This window comes from Nerophis lumbriciformis, linkage group LG26 (genome assembly GCF_033978685.3).
Source record: "Nerophis lumbriciformis linkage group LG26, RoL_Nlum_v2.1, whole genome shotgun sequence".
NCBI classification, from domain to species: Eukaryota; Metazoa; Chordata; class Actinopteri; order Syngnathiformes; family Syngnathidae; genus Nerophis; species Nerophis lumbriciformis.
This window is the reverse complement of record NC_084573.2, coordinates 8,227,544-8,248,347: the sequence shown is the minus strand read 5'-3', so window position 1 is coordinate 8,248,347 and position 20,804 is coordinate 8,227,544. Positions and strand designations below refer to the sequence as shown.

General features: G+C 38.9%; 1 protein-coding gene across 2 annotated transcripts in view; it reads right to left on the bottom strand.

Annotated features, from left to right (window-relative positions):
* Nucleotides 1–20,804, bottom strand: part of LOC133623952 (protein jagged-2-like) — a 150,938-nt gene that overhangs the window by 74,187 nt on the left and 55,947 nt on the right. For both annotated transcript variants that reach the window (XM_072916239.1, XM_072916240.1), the window contains exon 3: nucleotides 15,347–15,404. In XM_072916239.1, coding sequence (XP_072772340.1) covers nucleotides 15,347–15,404 — 58 coding nt within the window. The remainder of the gene's footprint in view (nucleotides 1–15,346; nucleotides 15,405–20,804) is intronic.

Here is a 20,804-nt window from a genome sequence, read left to right as displayed (position 1 = left end):
CAAATTTCAATGGTAAAACCAACGTCAGAACCCAACATTGATTAAGCGTCGTCAAAAAGCATGTTGTTTCAATGTTAGGTTTGTTTTGTAGAATGTTGGTTGGGAAGTTATCAAATTTCAAAGGTCAAATAAACATCAGAACCCAACATTGATTAAACGTCGTCAAAAATCATGTTGTTTCAACGTTGTACTTGTGTTGTAGAATATTGCTTGGGAAATGACCAAATTTCAATGGTCAAATCAACGTCAGAACCCAACATTGATTAAACGTTGTCAAAAAGCATGTTGTTTCAACGTTAAATTTGTTTTGTAGAATATTGGTTGGAAATTGACCAAAATTCAATGGTCAAATCAACATCAGAACCCAACATTGATTAAGCGTTGTCAAAGAGCATGTTGTTTCAACGTTGTATTTGTGTTGTAGAATATTGGTTGGTAAATGACCAAATTTCAATGGTCACATCAAAGTCACAAGCTGACATTGAATAGACGTTGTCCAAAAGCATGTTGTTTCAACGTTGTTTTTTCGTTGTGGAATATTGGTTGGGAAATTACCAAAATTCAATGGTAAAATCAACGTCAGAACCCAACATTGATTAAGCGTCGTCAAAAAGCATGTTGTTTCAATGTTGTTTGTGTGTTGTGAAATATTGGGTGGGAAATGACCAAATTCCAATTGTCAAATTAACGTCAGAACCCAACATTGATTAAACGTCATCAAAAAGCATGTTGTTTCAATGTTGTTTTTTCGTTGTGGAATATTGGTTGGGACATGACCAAATTTCAATGGTCAAATCAACATCAGAACACAACATTGATTAAACGTCGTCAAAAAGCATGTTGTTTCAATGTTAGGTTTGAGTTGCTCAACGTCCGGACCTAATTCAACAAGTTCTCAACGTTGTTTCAATGTCTTGTGCTTGCTGGGTAATTCGTACGGTACCCATAAGAAATACCCACTCCTACGACTACTCCTAGGGTGAGTGAAGTGAAGTGAAATATTTTTATATAGCGCTTTTCTCTAGTGACTCAAAAGGCTTTACATAGTGAAACCCAATATCTAAGTTACATTTAAACCAGTGTATGTCCTAAGTATCCCAAAAGTGACCTCAGTCTGACCTCAGTAGGTCCCTTCACGCCCTACCAGTGCAACGTAAAACTGTTCAACAAGCCTCGGTGCTCCTCAGATTTGCTCATGAAGAACTCCGGCCGCATTCCAAGAAGGACATTAGCTCTCGGACTATGAAGGCTTTGTGACGATTGTTTGTACCGGAGGTGCTGACTGTTCTGTTGCAGAGACCAGGATGGACAAATGTTCATCTCAGTGCCAATTAGGAGCATTGGTTTGTCCTTGCGTCAAGATTCGTCGATTCATAAAACTTTTTTCTTGCCGCAGATGAACACATTCCTCAAATTCTGGCCAAACCTTTCCGCTCCGGCAGACAAGTCAGTAGCGAGCGTCTCCCCGCGGGAACAAGAAATGATATAAAGTATCCCAGAAGCCAATGAAGCTGTCTGGCAGTCCGTAGTCTTGAAGGTGCACAAAGCTGGGGCCTGGCGAGGAGTCGACGTGGACGCCGGTCGGTCTAGTCGGGAAGCGTCCGCCGCGACTACCTTGGCACGTTCTAATCACCTGATGTGAGGCTGTCAAAAGCCACGTTTCCACCCAAGCTGAGTTAGGTTTAACCCAGACCAAATCTGATGTTTTAGTCTTAAAGGGGAACTTCACCTTTTGGGCAATTTTGCCTATTGTTCACAATCATTATGAGAGACAACAAGACAAAAGTTTTTGTAGTTTTTTTTCGCTTTCTAACATACTAAAATCATCTCGTTCTTGGTAGCTAACAATGCAGCTAATGTTAGCAATGAATTCTACCTCTAAATCACTTTAAAAATGTATTCAAAAACCTTTTACATTCTGGAACCTGTATAATAACCAAACTGTAGCAACATTGTTATTGAAAGATCGAACACATGTATATATACTAGAGATGCGCGGTTTGCGGACACAACCGCGGAGTCCGCGGATTATCCGCGGGTCGGGCGGTTGAAATAAAAAAAAATTAGATTTTATCCGCGGGTCGGGTCGGGCGGTTGACATTAAAAAAAATTTGATTTTAAATAGATTCAGGCGGGTGGCAGTTAAACCAATTCGGAAATATATATACATAGTTAAATGTTGTTACCCACATACGAAAAACGAGCAGGCACCTGCAGCATATGCCACAACAGAAGAAGAAGAAAAAAAAAGAGATGGCAACGCCGGCAGCAAACGTGGTACGCGACAAACTAAAAAAGGGAATACTAAAGACCAGGGGAAGAAAAGGCCAGAAAAGTTCAGCGTGGACTCGTTTTTATGAGGTTGTAAATCAGGATGATAGTAATGCTGGCTACGTGATTTGCAAGAGCTGCGACGCTGTTTATGTCTACGACAGTCACAAAACCGGGACATCTAACATGGAGCATCACATTTGTGCAAAACCCCGAACCTCCACAAACACCCTGAGCATGAGCAGTTTCGTCCGCCGCGATCCCAGAAGAGTGCCACAGGATGTTAAAACAAGATAGAACGCAGCTGCCTGCAGCAGTTTGAGTGGCGCGAGCGCGCTTGGAGGTGCGCTCAGCGCGGCTCCCAGATGATTGCGCACTGGTGTGCGTCTGGGCCGTGACAGCGTGGCACGCATTGAATGTCTCTGCTACATTGGATCAGTCTCCTTTCTTTAACAGGCAAAAGCTTTATAACCTCACTAATGCCTTGCATCGTCTATATTAGATATATAACAACGGGCGGGTGCAGGCAGGTGCGGTTTTGATTAAATGTTAGTTCGGGTGGATGCGGATGGTTGACGACTTTTGTGATGCGGTTGCGGATGAAATAATTGCCTATCCGCGCATCTCTAATATATACTGTATGTATGTATGTATGGATATATATATATATATATATATATATATATATATATATATATATATATATATATATATATATATATATATATATACACACATATATGTATATATATATATGTATATATATATTAGGGCAGTGTTTTTCAACCACTGTGCCGCGGCACACTAGTGCCGTGGGAGATCATCTAATTTCACCTATTTGGGTTAAAAATAGTTTTTGCAAAGCAGTAATTATAGTCTGCAAATGATGTGATGTTGTTGAGTGTCGGTGCTGTCTAGAGCTCGGCAGAGTAACCGTGTAATACTCTTCCATATCAGGTGGTAGCTAATTGCTTTGTAGATGTCGGAAACAGCGGGAGGCAGTGTGCAGGTAAAAAGGAGTCTAATGCTTAAACCAAAAATAAACAAAAAGGTGAGTGCCCCTAAGAAAAGGCATTGAAGCTTAGGGAAGGCTATGCGGAACGAAACTAAAACTGAACTGGCTACAAAGTAAACAAAAACAGAATGCTGGACGACAGCAAAGACTTACGTACTGTGAAGCAGAGACGGCGTCCACATTGTACATTCGAACATGACATGACAATCAACAATGTCCCCTCAAAGAAGGATACAAACGACTGAAATAGTCTTGATTGCTAAAACAAAATAGGTGCGGGAAATATCGCTCAAAGGAAGACATGAAACTGCTAAAGGAAAATACCAAAAAAAGAGAAAAAGCCACCAAAATAGGAGCGCAAGACAAGAACTAAAACACTACACACAGGAAAACAGCAAAAAAACTCAAAATAAGTCAGGGTGTGATGTGACAGGTGGTGACAGTACACCTACTTTGAGACAAGAGCTATATTGATGCATGCTTGGTTATGCTTTAAAGTCATACCCAACAATTGCGACAACGACTTTTTACTGTCAACTGAGTTTAGTTTTTTATTGATTTCTGCTGTTGGTGTGCCTCCGGATTTTTTCAACGCAAAAAATGTGCCTTGGCTCAAAAAAGGTTGAAAAACACTGTATTAGGGGTGTAACGGTACACAAACATGTTGGTTCGGTACGTACCTCGGTTTAGAGGTCACGGTTCGGTTCATTTTCGGTACAGTAAGAAAACAACAACATATACATTTTTGGGTTATTTATTTACCAAATTTGCAAAATCTTCCACCAAAAATATTTTTCTTAGTGGAATATTTGATGTGAAGTAATGTGAACCTTGGATAGGTCAATAATTCATAATAACATTGATTTTGATTCAATATTATGTTTTGAGCAATGACAGTTTGAAAGGAAAAAAAAAACAGCTTTGTTTTATTAGTCAACATTGCAATTTTTTCTGAATTACATTTAACCTTTAAGCTTTTTTATTTCACTTTTGTTATGTTTTTGTTTATTTTAATAGTATTTTTTAGAATGTGCCGTGGGCCTTTAAAACATTAGCTGTGGGCCGCAAATGGCCTCCGGGGCACACTTTTGACACCCCTGCTATAGATAATAAAAATTAAATGTGATAAATCTATGGATAAAAAGTAGAGCCTGGTGACGCATGCGCGTTTATCATAACTCTCTCTCTCTCTCTGTCTCTGCCCCTCCCTCACCAATGCTGCTGCTCGCACAATTTGTTTTGTTTTTAACCCCTTTTTAACCCTGAACGTACAAACCCCGTTTCCATATGAGTTGGGAAATTGTGTTAGATGTAAATATAAACGGAATACAATGATTTGCAAATCCTTTTCAACCCATATTCAATTGAATGCACTACAAAGACAAGATATTTGATGTTCAAACTCATCAACTTTATTTTTTTTTTGCAAATAATAATTAACTTAGAATTTCATGGCTGCAACACGTGACAAAGAAGTTGGGAAAGGGCATGTTCACCACTGTGTTACATGGCCTTTCCTTTTAACAACACTCAGTAAACGTTTGGGAACTGAGAAGACACATTTTTTAAGCTTCTCAGGTGAAATTCTTTCCCATTCTTGCTTGATGTACAGCTTAAGTTGTTCAACAGTCCGGGGGTCTCCGTTGTGCTATTTTAGGCTTCATAATGCGCCACACATTTTCAATGGGAGACAGGTCTGGACTACAGGCAGGCCCGTCTAGTACCCACACTCTTTTACTATTAAGCCACGTTGATGTAACACGTGGCTTGGCATTGTCTTGCTGAAATAAGCAGGGGCGTCCATGGTAACGTTGCTTGGATGGCAACATATGTTGCTCCAAAACCTGTAAGTACCTTTCAGCATTAATGGCGCCTTCACAGATGTGTAAGTTACCCATGTCTTGGGCACTAATACACCCCCATACCATCACACATGCTGGCTTTTCAACTTTGCGCCTATAACAATCCAGATGGTTCTTTTCCTCTTTGGTCCGGAGGACACGACGTCCACAGTTTCCAAAAACAATTTGAAATGTGGACTCGTCAGACCCAAACACTTTTCCACTTTGTATCAGTCCATCTTAGATGAGCTCAGGCCCAGCGAAGCCGACGGCGTTTCTGGGTGTTGTTGATAAACGGTTTTCGCCTTGCATAGGAGAGTTTTAACTTGCACTTACAGATGTAGCGACCAACTGTAGTTACTGACAGTGGGTTTCTGAAGTGTTCCTGAGCCCATGTGGTGATATCCTTTACACACTGATGTCGCTTGTTGATGCAGTACAGCCTGAGGGATCGAAGGTCACGGGCTTAGCTGCTTACGTGCAGTGATTTCTCCAGATTCTCTGAACCCTTTGATGATATTACGGAGCGTAGATGGTGAAATCCCTAAATTCCTTGCAATAGCTGGTTGAGAAAGGTTTTTCTTAAACTGTTCAACAATTTGCTCACGCATTTGTTGACAAAGTGGTGACCCTCGCCCCATCCTTGTTTGTGAATGACTGAGCATTTCATGGAAGCTGCTTTTATACCCAATCATGGCACCCACCTGTTCCCAATTTGCCTGTTCACCTGTGGGATGTTCCAAATAAGTGTTTGATGAGCATTCCTCAACTTTATCAGTATTTATTGCCACCTTTCCCAACTTCTTTGTCACGTGTTGCTGGCATCAAATTCTAAAGTTAATGATTATTTGCAAAAACATCAAATATGTTGTCTTTGTAGCACATTCAACTGAATATGGGTTGAAAAGGATTTGCAAATCATTGTATTCCGTTTATATTTACATCTAACACAATTTCCCAACTCATGTGGAAACGGGGTTTGAACATTGAAAATACACGCAACCTTAACTCAAAATGCCGGACATTTGAGGCATTTAAGAAACTCCGCCCTGACAGCTCCGCAAAAGAGGACATGTCCGGTGAAAAGAGGACGTATGGTCAGTCTATCGTAGCCCGTTAGCTGCTAGCATGCCGTGTGTTGTGCCTCGGTGTGCATTGTTTACACAACGTGCGTTACGCTACTTAATATGTCCGTGTGGAAACTCGTTCGGTACACCTCCGAACTGAACCGGAACCCCCGTACCGAAACGGTTTAATACAAATACACGTACCGTTACACCCCTAATATATATATATATATATATATATATATATATATATATATATATATATATATATATATATATATATATGTATGTGTGGGAAAAAAAATCACAAGACTATTTCATCTCTACAGGCCTGTTTCATGAGGGGGGGTACCCTCAATCGTCAGGAGACTTATTAAGACATATATATATATATATATATATATATATATATATATATATATATATATATATATATATATATATATATATATATCAGTGACGTGCAGTCACTAGAGGCAGGTGAGGCGGGGCCTCACCTGCCATCATGGAAAGAAAAAAAATGTAAAAAGAAAAAAAATTAATTAAATTGTTATATGTATCCAGTGATTATACTATAAAGTTATTTTCCATTCAACTTCACCAGTTTTAGATTATTTTTATTCAAAATCGCTGAATTTTCACATTTGCCGTTCAAATACCGAGAAGAGACGGTGCAGTGATCAGCAGCCAGTTGAGGCACGTCACTCAGTGCCTCAACGTGGATTGCGCAATTACTCGGCTAACTGCTGGCCTGCTGTGCAGTGAGACCGTATTGCTATATGAATTATATTATACATTTCCATAGTTTAGTTAGCTGAGGTATATAATGTACAGTGTATTTTGTCAACAACTGTATGTGTGTAACGAATTTCTTGTGCTGAGCGATCATAAAACAGCTGCGAAGACGCACTGTGTGAGGCTCGCGTGATCCCGCCTCCTGGTGCCGGTTAATGCACCTCCGCTGCAGACTGCACCCCCCGACGGGAGCGCCACACCAACCAAAGCCCACACCCAAACCCTCCACGTGCAAGACTGAATCCACCCAAAAAAAGTCACTTAACAAGAAGCCAAAAAGTGCAAAAACAACATTGCTCGCGCCGGAGGAGCCGTGCACGACTGCAGGGACACAACATTAGGTACACCTGCAGACTGCAGCACGGATTTCATATTTCATTCATTCACAACTCCTCCAACACCGACACCACTGTTCCCGCACTTATAAGTAAAGGTAAGACCATAATAAAGTTTTTTGTCGTGAAATTTGTCCTCTGCATTTGACCCATCCCCTTGCTCACCCCCTGGGAGGTGAGGGGAGCACTGGGCAGCAGCGGCGCCGCGCCCGGGAATAATTTTTGGTGATTTAACCCCTAATTCCAAGCCTTGATGCTGAGCGCCAAGCAGGGAAGAATGCTGGTATGAGCTTTTAAACATAACCCGTTAACTGCTGCCAATCAAATGGTGAATAAGATACTCTTTAGGGTTCATATGTTTGTAAATCTGACTGTGATGAAGTCAGTGCCTCACCAGCCATCAACCTCACTGCACGTCACTGATAAATATATATATGTTTAGGCTTTATATACTGTATATACATATATGTATATATATATACATATGTACTTATATTTACACACACATATGTATACTCTCGTACCCTGTACTAGAGTCTGATAAAGACCGCATTTTACTTGTGGTGAGCTGCACTCTAAAGGTAGTCCCTGTCGTCGTCAAAGTTCTGCGAGGAGAACTAAAGCGCATTGCTGGAGTGCAATTAGGCCCGAATGGGAGAACAATGGCGCTGGGTACAATCCACGCCACGTTCGGTGGAGCAGTGAGGACCGTCCCATCCCAGCATGCCGTGCAGTCAGACAGCTGCTCGGACGCTAATTAAGGGACGGCACGGGAGGAAAGACATCCGCAGCATGCAATTAATGGCTTAACGAAGCAATGCTCACACAGTCTAAATATAACGGCGGCGAGAGGGAGGAGGGCGGGAACCAGACTCGGGGACAGACGACGGGCGGGTGCTTGATGAAGATCCTTTGCCACCTGACGGGTGTCCTTTTTGAAACATCTCGCCTGGTTCTGCTTTTACTCCCGGCACGTGTCCCGCTTCTGAGAAGCAGAGCGTGCACACGGCTCACTTACAGTACAACACCAACATCCAAAGCAGGGATGCCCAAAGTGGGGCCCGCGGGCCGAATTTGGCCCCGTTTTGTCGTTTCGTACGGCCCGCCAATGGGTGTCTACAGAGTGTAATACATATTTATACTGACCTCTTCCAAGCTGCACACTCTATGATGGCATGGCAAGGCTACACTGTCAAACAATCAGTAGGTTTTAGAGATGTCCGATAATATCGGACTGCTGATATTATCGGACCATAAATGTCGGAAATTTTCGGTATCGGTTTCAAAAAGTAAAATGAATGACTATTTAAAACACGGACGTAGGGCATACTTGCCAACACTCCCGATTTTCCCGGGAGACTCCCGAATTTCAGTGCCCCTCCCGAAAATCTCCCGGGGCAACCCGAATTTCTCCCCATTTCCACCCGGACAACAATATTGGGGGCGTGCCTTAAAGGCACTGCCTTTAGCGTCCTCTACAACCTGTCGTCACGTCCGCTTTTCCTCCATACAAACAGCACACACATAATATATGCGGCTTTTACACATACACACGAGTGAATGCCATCTATACTTGGTCAACAGCCATACAGGTCACACTGAGGGTGGCCGCATAAACAACTTTAACACTGTTACAAATATGCGCCACACTGTGAACCCACACCAAACAAGAATGACAAACACATTTCGGGAAAACATCCGCACCGTAACACAACATAAACACAACAGAACAAATACCCAGAACCCCTTGCAGCACTAACTCTTCCGGGACACTACAATATACACCCCCCGCTACAAACCCCGCCACCCACCCCAATCTCCCGAATTCGGAGGTCTCAAGGTTGGCAAGTATGAAACCAGTAGAGATGAAGTTTGAAAATGATCGAAGCGATTCTTATTCATCCCAATTCTAAATCGATTCATAAATTCGATTATAAATGAATACATTTTTAAAAATGTTCTATTTTTTAAGAATACATAAAAAAAAAAAAATCTGTAACCTGTTTTGAAAAAGTTTAATTAGAATTAGATATGTCTGATAATATCGGGCTGCCGATATTTTCGGCCGATAAATGCTTTAAAATGTAATATCGGAAATTATCGGTATCTGTTTCAAAAAGGTAAATTCATGACTTTTTAAAATGCCGCTGTGTACACGGACGTAGGGAGAAGTACAGAGCGCCAATAAACCTTAAAGGCACTGCCTTTGCGTGCCGGTCCAATCACATGATATCTACGGCTTTTCACACACAAAAGTGAATGCAAGCATACTTGGTCAACTGCCATACAGGTCACACTGAGGGTGGCCGTATAAACAACTTTAACACTGTTACAAATATGCGCCACACTGTGAACCCACACCAAACAAGAATGACAAACACATTTCGGGAGAACATCCGCAGCGTAACACAATATAAACACAACAGAACAAATACCCAGAATCCCTTGCAGCACTAACTCTTCCGGGACGCTACAATAACACCCCCCCCCCGCTACAAACCCCGCCACCCACCCCAATCTCCCGAATTCGGAGGTCTCAAGGTTGGCAAGTATGAAACCAGAAGAGATGAAGTTTGAAAATAATCGAAGCGATTCTTATTCATCCCAATTCTAAATCGATTCATAAATTCGATTATAAATGAATAAATTTTTAAAAATGTTCTATTTTTTAAGAATACATTTTTTTAAATACATTTGTTATCCATTTCCATTCAAAAACCTGTAACCTGTTTTGAAAAAGTTTAATTAGAATTAGATATGTCTGATAAAATCGGGCTGCCGATATTATCGGCCGATAAATGCTTTAAAATGTAATATCGGAAATTATCGGTATCGGTTTCAAAAAGTAAAATGTATGACTTTTTAAAACGCCGCTGTACGGAGTGGTACACGGACGTAGGGAGAAGTACAGAGCGCCAATAAACCTTAAAGGCACTGCCTTTGCGTGCCGGTCCAATCACATAATACCTACGGCTTTTCACACACACAAGTGAATGCAAGCAAAATTGGTCAACAGCCATACAGGTCACACTGAGGGTGGCCGCATAAACAACTTTAACACTGTTACAAATATGCGCCACACTGTGAACCCACACCAAACAAGAATGACAAACACATTTCGGGAGAACATCCGCAGCGTAACACAACATAAACACAACAGAACAAATACCCAGAACCCCTTGCAGCACTAACTCTTCCGGGACGCTACAATACACCCCCCCGCTACCACCAAACTCCACCACCCTCAACCCCACAAACCTTGTTACATTGTTTAATGCATCCAGCGGGGAATCACAACAAAATTAGGCATAATATTGTGTTAATAATTCCACGACTGTATATATCAGTATCGGTTGATATCGGAATCGGTAATTAAGAGTTGGACAATATCGGAATATCGGCAAAAAAGCCATTATCATACATCTCTAGTAGATTTTACTCTAAAAATGTCACAACTTCGTCGCCAGAAAATTTACAGTAAAACCATCAGATTTACAGCAATGCACTGCAAAAAAAAAATGGCCATAGATTTTACGATAAAAAACCCCCCATCAAAACAGTGATTCTATACAGTTTACAATTGTAAATTTTACAGTAAAATTCTAGTGACCGAGCTGCCATTTGTTGTTTTGTTTTTTATGGTAAAATCTATTGATAGTCACACCACGCCGTGCCTTATTTTGAGTTTCTTGGCAATTTTCTAGGTGTAGTTTTAGTTCCTGTCTTGCGCTCTAATTTTGTCGTTCTTCACTTCTTGTTTTTACCTTTCCTGCAGCAGCTTCACACCTGCCTTCGAGCACTTTCCCCCCCCACCCGTTTCCTGTTTGTAATCATCACTATTTAAAATGTCGAGCTTGCAACACCATCGGTTGTGTCGGGACATGATTCATTATTCACTGTTGATGATTCCTTCCTCGCTGAGCTCAAGTACGCACGTACTTTGTGGACGCCGTCTGCTCCACCTTTCTTGTAAGTGTCTTTGCTGTGTTCCAGCATTTTGTTTTTGTTTCACTCATAGTCTGTCCATTTCCCTGTTGCTGTCTGTTTTGGTTTTGTTTAGGGATGTCCGATAACATCGGACTGCCGATATTATCGGCCGATCAAATGTAATATCGGAAATTATCGGTATCGGTTTCAAAATGATCAATATCGGTTTCAAAAAGTACAATTTATGACTTTTTAAAACGCCGCTGTGTACACGGACGTAGGGAGAGCCTAGTCACATAATACCTACGGCTTTTCACAAACACACACACACACAAGTGAATGCAAATCATACTTGGTCAACAGCCATACAGGTCACACTGAGGGTGGCCGTATAAACAACTTTAACATTGTTACAAATATGCGCCACACTGTCGACCCACACCAATCAAAAATGACAAACACATTTCGGGAGAACATCCGCACCGTAACACAACATAAACACAACAGAACAAATACCCAGAACCCCTTGCAGCAGTAACTTTTCCGGGACGCCACAATATACACCCACCGCTACCCCCCCCAAATGTCCCAAATTCCACTTTGTGACTTCAATAATAAATATGGCAGTGCCATGTTGGCAATTTTTTCCATAACTTGAGTTGATTTATTTTGGAAAACCTTGTTACATTGTTTAATGCATCCAGCGGGGCATCACAACAAAATGAGGCATAATAATGTGTTAATTCCACGACTGTATATATCGGTATCGGTTGATATCGAAATTGGTAATTAAGAGTTGGACAATATCGGAATATCGGATATCGGCAAAAAAGCCATTATCGGACATCTCTACTTGTAAGTGTTTTTGCTGTGTTCCAGCATTTTGTTTTTTTGTTTCCCTCGCTTGACGCTTGACAGATATTTTTTTTTTAAGTGTTTGAATTTTGAAAGCCCTGCTGTACGGTGAAGTTTTGACTTTTTTAACGCTCTACAAAGAAAGTTAATCTTGGTCACCACGCTACGCCCACATCCTGTAACGAAATCCTAAACGCCTTGACATTTAGCATCCTTCACACGTCTAGTCTGTCTGGGTAAAGATCGGATTAAATATCTAGAACGAACACCCGATAATGGCGAAAATCTGCAGAAAATGACCGTTTTGAACGTTTTGAGGTTAAAAAGGAACATAAAAGATACTTAGTTGCATACTAACTTATTATGAATTATAGCTGGTATGAGGGTACGGTCCTCAATAGTGGTGTTGCATGGTAAAAAATCGCTGTTTGGCCCTTGGAAGCCAAAAGTTTGGGCCCCCAAGCTTCTTCTTCTACTGTCAAAACGCACAAAACTTGCAAAATGACGACTTTGGCTCGACGCTGGAGTGACAATATGTTTATTTTTGTGCCTTCTTTAGCGACTGGAGACGGGGGAGTGTGTGCTACATGAAACCTGTCCACAAAGGTTGCTAGGAGACCACACTACACTAACATGTAGGGCCAAGGAAGTGTGTGATGAGGTATTGACACCAGTGGAACGTCTAACGTGGAACCTAATCAACTCCCTGGGCAGGTTTCATATCCTAAACAGCTGCCTTGATTACAAACCCCATTTCCATATGAGTTGGGAAATTGTATTAGATGTAAATATAAACGGAATACAATGATTTGCAAATAATTTTCAACCCATATTCAGTTGAATATGCTACAAAGACAACATATTTGATGTTCAAACTGATAAACTTTTTTTTTTTTTTTTTGCAAACAATCATTAACTTTAGAATTTGATGCCAGCAACACGTGACAAAGAAGTTGGGAAAGGTGGCAATAAATACTGATAAAGTCATCAAACACTTATTTGGAACATCCCACAGGTGAACAGGCACATTGGGCGTGCAACACATCAATGCATCATCAGAGAGGGTGTTCAGCATGGTTAGAAAAATAGTGACAGAGAATAGAACAAGGATGGACAATTCAACCCTTAACTCAACAATGAGTAGATGAGTGTTATGTGTGTGTATATGTGTAAATAAATGAACACTGAAATTCAAGTATTTATTTTTTATATATATATATATATATATATATATATATATATATATATATATATATATATATATATATATATATATATATATATATATATATAACAAAATTATTATATATATATATATATATATATATATATATATATATATATAAATATAATAAAATAAATAAATAAATAAATATATATATATATATATGTATATATATATATATATATATATATATATATATATATATATATATATATATATATATATATATATATATATATATAGCTAGAATTCACTGAACGTCAAGTATTTGTTTTATATATATATATATATATATATATATGAAATACTTGACTTGGTGAATTCTAGCTGTAAATATACTGCGCCCCTTTTAGCCACGCCCCCAACCACGCCCCCCTCCCACGCCGAACACGCCCACCCCCACCCCCCTCCTCCCACCTCCCGAAATCGGAGGTCTCAGGGTTGGCAAGTATGCCCTTTACCTTAACCGGTACATCAGTTCCAAGATGACTGAGGAGACTCGGACGGGCAAATTTTACGTCAAAATAATAAAAATACTGGACTTTAGATCAAACTTACCAGATTTTGAGCTAATAAATTACTGTATGTGCTTTGAGGTGAAATGTTTAAAAAAAAAAAGGTCATAGATGCATTTGTGTCCAGATATTGGGCTCTTTTAATTCAAACTATGCCAGTGAGTAATAACCTGTGATTAATCGTGATTAATCCAACTTCAGGAGTGTGATCGTAATCATTTGACAGCACGACACAAAACATTTTATAGAGAATAATTATAGCTTTGCATGTAGAAAACAATGTGAAAGATGTACAAATTATACATGGAATGGATAAATGAACATTTACCATCAAACTCGTTAGTTACAATTAGAGATGTCCCATAATAATATGGGGCTGCCGATATTATCGGCCGATAAATGCTTTCAAATGTAATATCGGAAATTATCGGTATCGGTTTCAAAAAGTAAAATTTATGACTTTTTAAAACGCCGCTGTGTACACGGACGTAGGGAGAAGTACAAAGCGCCAATCAGCCTTTGCGTGCCGGCCCAATCACATAATATCTACGGCTTAAGTGAATGCAAACCATACTTGGTCAACAGCCATACAGGTCACACTGAGGGTGGCCGTATAAACAAGTTTAACACTGTTACAAATATGCGCCACACTGTGAACCCACACCAAACAAGAATGACAAACACATTTCGGGAGAACATCCGCACCGTGACACAACATAAACACAACAGAACAAATACCCAGAACCCCTCGCAGCGATAACTCTTCCGGGACGCTACAATATACAAAAGGTGAGTGCCGCTAAGAAAAGGCATTGAAGCTTAGGGAAGGCTATGCAGAACGAAACTAAAACTGAACTGGCTACGAAGTAAACAAAAACAGAATGCTGGACGACAGCAAAGACTTACTGTGGACCAATGTACACAATGTACATCCGAACATGACATGACAATCAACAATGTACCCACAAAGAAGGATAAAAACAACTGAAATATTCTTGATTGCTAAAACAAAGTAGATGCGGGGAATATCGCTCAAAGGAAGACATGAAACTGCTACAGGAAAATACCAAAAAAAAGAGAAAAAGCCACCAAAATAGGAGCGCAAGACAAGAGCTAAAACACTATCACACAGGAAAACAGCAAAAAAGTCCAAATAAGTCAGGGTGTGATGTGACAGGTGGTGACAGTACACCTACTTTGAGACAAGAGCTATATTGATGCATGCTTGGTTATGCTTTAAAGTCATATCCAACAATTGCGACAAGGACTTTTTACTGTCAACTGAGTTTCGTTATTTTAATGATTTCTGCTGGTGGTGTGCCTCCGCATTTTTTTCAACGCAAAAAATGTGCCTTGGCTCAAAAAAGGTTGGAAAAACACTGGTGTAGAGGGAGGAGGTTGTCATACCGAGGATGTCGTTGTGGCTTGTGCAGCCCTTTGAGACACTTGTGATTTAGGGCTATATAAATAAACATTGATTGATTGATTGATTGATCTCACCTTTGTTGTGGGTGCTGTTGTCCTGGTCCCACGCCTCCACGATCACCGTGAACGCTCGCTGGAAGGGGGAGAGGAGAGATCAGCAGCGTGAACGCCAACACATGTGCACTTTTTTTCTCTGATGACCAAATTTCATGTAAATAAAAAAGAATAAAAAAAAGATTAAAATGTCCTTTTTTCCGTATTTGTATATGACTTATTTTATCTTTGTGAAAATATTGGACACAGTGTGATGTCAAGCTTATGTGATGTGATGCAAGTGTAAGCCACTGTGACAACATTGTTCATTTTTTTTTTTTTTTTTATAAATGTCTAATGATAATGTCAATGAGGGATTTTTAATCACTGCTATGTTGAAATTGTAACTAATATTGATACTGTTGTTGATAATATTCATTTTTGTTTCACTACTTTTGGTTTGTTCTGTGTCGTGTTTGTGTCTCCTCTCAATTGCGCTGTTTATTGCAGTTCTGAGTGTTGCTTGGAATTTTGGAATTGGATTGCATTGTTATGGTATTGCTGTGTATTGTTTTGTTGGATTGATTAATTTTAAAAAAAAAGAATAAAAAAATTAAAATCAATTTAAAAAAAATTAGAATCGATTCTGAATCGCACAAAGTGAGAATCGCGATTTGAATTCGAATCGATTTTTTCCCACAGCCCTATTATTTATGCCTCATATAACGTACACTTATTCAGCCTGTTGTTCACTATTCTTTATTTTAAATTGCCTTTCAAATGTCTATTCTCGGTGTTGGCTTTTATCAAATAAATATCCCAAAAAAATGAGACTTATACTCCAGTGCGACTTATATATATGTCTTTTTCCTTCTTTATTATGTATGGAGCCCCTAAAGGGACATGGGGGAAACTTTTTATAAAGTTATAAAAAAAAATAAAAATTTTTTTTTAGACATGTATCTCGTGCGCACGAGAAACTTTTTATAAAGTTACAAAATAAAAAAATTAAAAATGTTATAATTTAAAAAAAAAATTTTTAGACATGTATCTCGTGCGCACGAGAAACTTTCTCGTGCGCACGAGATACATGTCTAAAAAAAATAAAATAAAAAATGTATAATTTTTTTATTTTCTATTTTTTTTAGACATGTATCTCGTGCGCACGAGAAACTTTTTATAAAGTTACAAAATAAAAAAATTAAAAATGTTATAATTTAAAAAAAAAATGTTTAGACATGTATCTCGTGCGCACGAGAAAGTTTCTCGTGCGCACAAGATACATGTCTAAAAAAAATAAAATAAAAAATGTATAATTTTTTTATTTTCTATTTTTTTTAGACATGTATCTAATGTATCTGTATACATTATAATGTATCTAAAGTTTCTCGTGCGCACGAGAAACTTTTTATAAAGTTATAAAAAAAATAAAAACATTTTTTTAGACATGTATCTCGTGCGCACGAGAAACTTTTTATAAAGTTACAAAATAAAAAAATAAAAAATGTTAAAATGTTTTTAATTTTTTTTTAGACATGTATCTCGTGCGCACGAGAAACTTTTTATAAAGTTACAAAATAAAAAAATAAATGTTATAATTGTTTTTATTTTTTTTTAGACATGTATCTTGTGCGCACGAGAAACTTTCTCGTGCGCACGAGATACATGTCTAAAAAAAATAAAATAAAAAATGTACAATTTTTTTTATTTTCTATTTTTAGAAATAAAAAATGTATAATTTTTTAAATTTTTTTTAGACATGTATCTCGTGACGCACGAGATCGTTTCTCGTGCGCACGAGAAACTTTTTACAAAGTAATAAAAAAAATTAAAAATTTTTTTTAGACATGTATCTCGTGCACACGAGAAACTTTTTATAAAGTTACAAAATAAGAAAATAAAAAATGTTATAATTTTTTTAATTTTTTTTAGACATGTATCTCGTGCGCACGAGAAACTTTCTCGTGCGCACGAGGTACATGTCTAAAAAAAATAAAATAAAAAATGTATAATTTTCTATTTTTTTTAGACATGTATCTCGTGACGCACAAGATAGTTTCTCGTGCGCACGAGAAACTTTTTATAAAGTTATCAAAAAAATAAAAACATTTTTTTAGACATGTATCTCGTGCGCACGAGAAACTTTTTATAAAGTTACAAAAAAATAAAATAAAAAATGTATAATTTTTTTATTTTCTATTTTTTTTAGACATGTATCTCGTGACGCACGAGATAGTTTCTCGTGCGCACGAGAAACTTTTTATAAAGTTATAAAAAAAATAAAAACATTTTTCTAAATAAATAAATAAATACAAATTATAACAATTTAAAAAATTTTTTTGTAACTTTATAAAAACACATACATGTCTAAAAAAAAAAAAAAAAAAAAAAAAAAAAAAAAGATTTCCCTCATGTCCCTTTAGGGGCTCCGTAATTATGCATTTTCGGCCGGTGCGACTTATACTCCAGAGCGACTTATAGTCCGAAAAATACGGTAGTCATTTTTATGCCGCCACAACATGCATGCAATATGGCAAATATGATGCAATCAGCAGACTTAGAGGACGCTCATTCAGTCAAAAAAACCAGACACTAAAGTCACTTCAAATGGAAACATAAGGAAACAAGTTGTGGTAGTCGGTAACAGTTTCCTTTTTAAATCAAGCCGTGTGAAAATATTACAGAATAATAAAAAAAAGTTGGGAAAACCCAGACCCGGACAATCCCGTCGCATGAGAAGATGCAGAAAGCCGAGATGATTCCGATTGTTTCAGGTGCTCATTTGTTTCTTTCCTGCAAGGTCAGCAAACAGGCCCGGCCCTGCAGCTGCGCCGTTCCCATGACCCGCGTGTGACTCGGCGCGGCGCTCTGTGAATATTACAGGGGAGGGCGAGCAAATATTACAAAGGGGGGGTGGGTGAACAAAGTGTCGCTTGGGGAGATTAGAGATGGAGGGAAGATGGATGAAACACAAAGGAGGAGAGCTTTATGGCCTTGTAAAGGTGATATTACAGCCCTTTGGAGGGAGGAGCGTTCACACGGACACGAGGGCAGCGTCGCATGTTCTTACACGCCAACGCCGCACGTTTACACAGCGCCATTCACATCACACGCTGCTGCATACGTTCCCATGCGTTCTCCTTTCGCCGCACACACACGACCTTATAGTCTTTCAATGTCTGAGGCCAATCATAAATTACAAAATAAATTTCAAAAAAGTATCTATGTCGAGTGTGCAATACAACGGGGCTGCTTTTATTTTGAAAAGCGTTATTTGTATTACTTCCATGTGGACGTATGCTCGTGTGCGATTGTGAGTGAATGTGAACAGCGGCAATCACAAATTACAAAATGAATTTAAAAAAACATCTATGTCGTGCGGGCAATACAACTGTGCTGCTTTTATTTTGAAAAGCGTTATTTGTATTACTTCCGCGTGGACGTATGCTCGTGTGCGATTGTGAGTGAATGTAAACAGCGGCAATCACAAATTACAAAATGAATTTACAAAAACATCTATGTCGTGCGGGCAATACAACTGTGCTGCTTTTATTTTGAAAAGCGTTATTTGTATTACTTCCGTGTGGACGTATGCGCGTGCGCGATTGTGAGTGAATGTGAACAGCGGCAATCACAAATTACAAAATTAATTTAAAAAAACATCTATGTCATGCGGGCAATACAAATGTGCTGCTTTTATTTTGAAAAGCGTTATTTGTATTACTTCCGTGTGGACGTATGCTCGTGTGCGATTGTGAGTGAATGTAAACAGCGGCAATCACAAATTACAAAATTAATTTAAAAAAACATCTATGTCGTGCGGGCAATACAACTGTGCTGCTTTTATTTTGAAAAGCGTTATTTGTATTACTTCCGTGTGGACGTATGCTCGTGTGCAATTGTGAGTGAATGTGAACAGCGGCAATCACAAATTACAAAATGAATTTAAAAAAACATCTATGTCGTGCGGGCAATACAACTGTGCTGCTTTTATTTTGAAAAACGTTATTTGTATTACTTCCGTGTGGACGTATGCTCGTGTGCGATTGTGAGTGAATGTGAACAGCGGCAATCACAAATTACAAAATGAATTTAAAAAAACATCTATGTCGTGCGGGCAATACAACTGTGCTGCTTTTATTTTGAAAAGCGTTATTTGTAATACTTCCGCGTGGACGTATGCTCGTGTGCGATTGTGAGTGAATGTAAACAGCGGCAATCACAAATTACAAAATGAATTTAAAAAAACATCTATGTCGTGCGAGCAATACAACTGTGCTGCTTTTATTTTGAAAAGCGTTATTTGTGTTACTTCCGTGTGGACGTATGCGCGTGTGCGATTGTGAGTGAATGTGAACAGCGGCAATCACAAATTACAAAATTAATTTAAAAAAACATCTATGTTGTGCGGGCAATACAACTGTGCTGCTTTTATTTTGAAAAGCGTTATTTGTATTACTTCCGTGTGGACGTATGCTCGTGTGCGATTGTGAGTGAATGTAAACAGCGGCAATCACAAATTACAAAATGAATTTTAAAAAACATCTATGTCGTGCGGGCAATACAACTGTGCTGCTTTTATTTTGAAAAGCGTTATTTGTATCACTTCCGTGTGGACGTATGCTCGTGTGCGATTGTGAGTGAATGTGAACAGCGGCAATCACAAATTACAAAATGAATTAAAAAAAACATCTATGTCGTGCGGGCAATACAACTGTGCTGCTTTTATTTTGAAAAGCGTTATTTGTATTACTTCCGTGTGGACGTATGCTCGTGCGCGATTGTGAGTGAATGTGAACAGCGGCAATCACAAATTACAAAATTAATTTAAAAAAAACATCTATGTCGTGCGGGCAATACAACTGTGCTGCTTTTGTTTTGAAAAGCGTTATTTGTATTACTTCCGTGTGGACGTATGCGCGTGCGCGATTGTGAGTGAATGTAAACAGCGGCAATCACAAATTACAAAATGAATTTCAAAAAACATCTATGTCGTGCGGGCAATACAACTGTGCTGCTTTTATTTTGAAAAGCGTTATTTGCATTACTTCCGTGTGGACGTATGCTCGTGTGCGATTGTGAGTGAATGTAAACAGCGGCAATCACAAATTACAAAATGAATTTAAAAAAACATCTATGTCGTGCGGGCAATACAACGGGGCTGCTTTTATTTTGAAAAGCGTTATTTGTATTACTTCCGTGTGGACGTATGCTCGTGTGCGATTGTGAGTGAATGTAAACAGCGGCAATCACAAATTACAAAATTAATTTAAAAAAAACATCTATGTCTATCTGTGTTGGCCCTGCGATGAGTTGGCGACTTGTCCAGGGTGTACCCCGCCTTCCGCCCGATTGTAGCTGAGATAGGCTCCAGCGCCCCCCGCGACCCCAAAGGGAATAAGCGGTAGAAAATGGATGGATGGATCTATGTCGTGCGGGCAATACAACTGTGCTGCTTTTATTTTGAAAAGCGTTATTTGTATTACTTCCGTGTGGACGT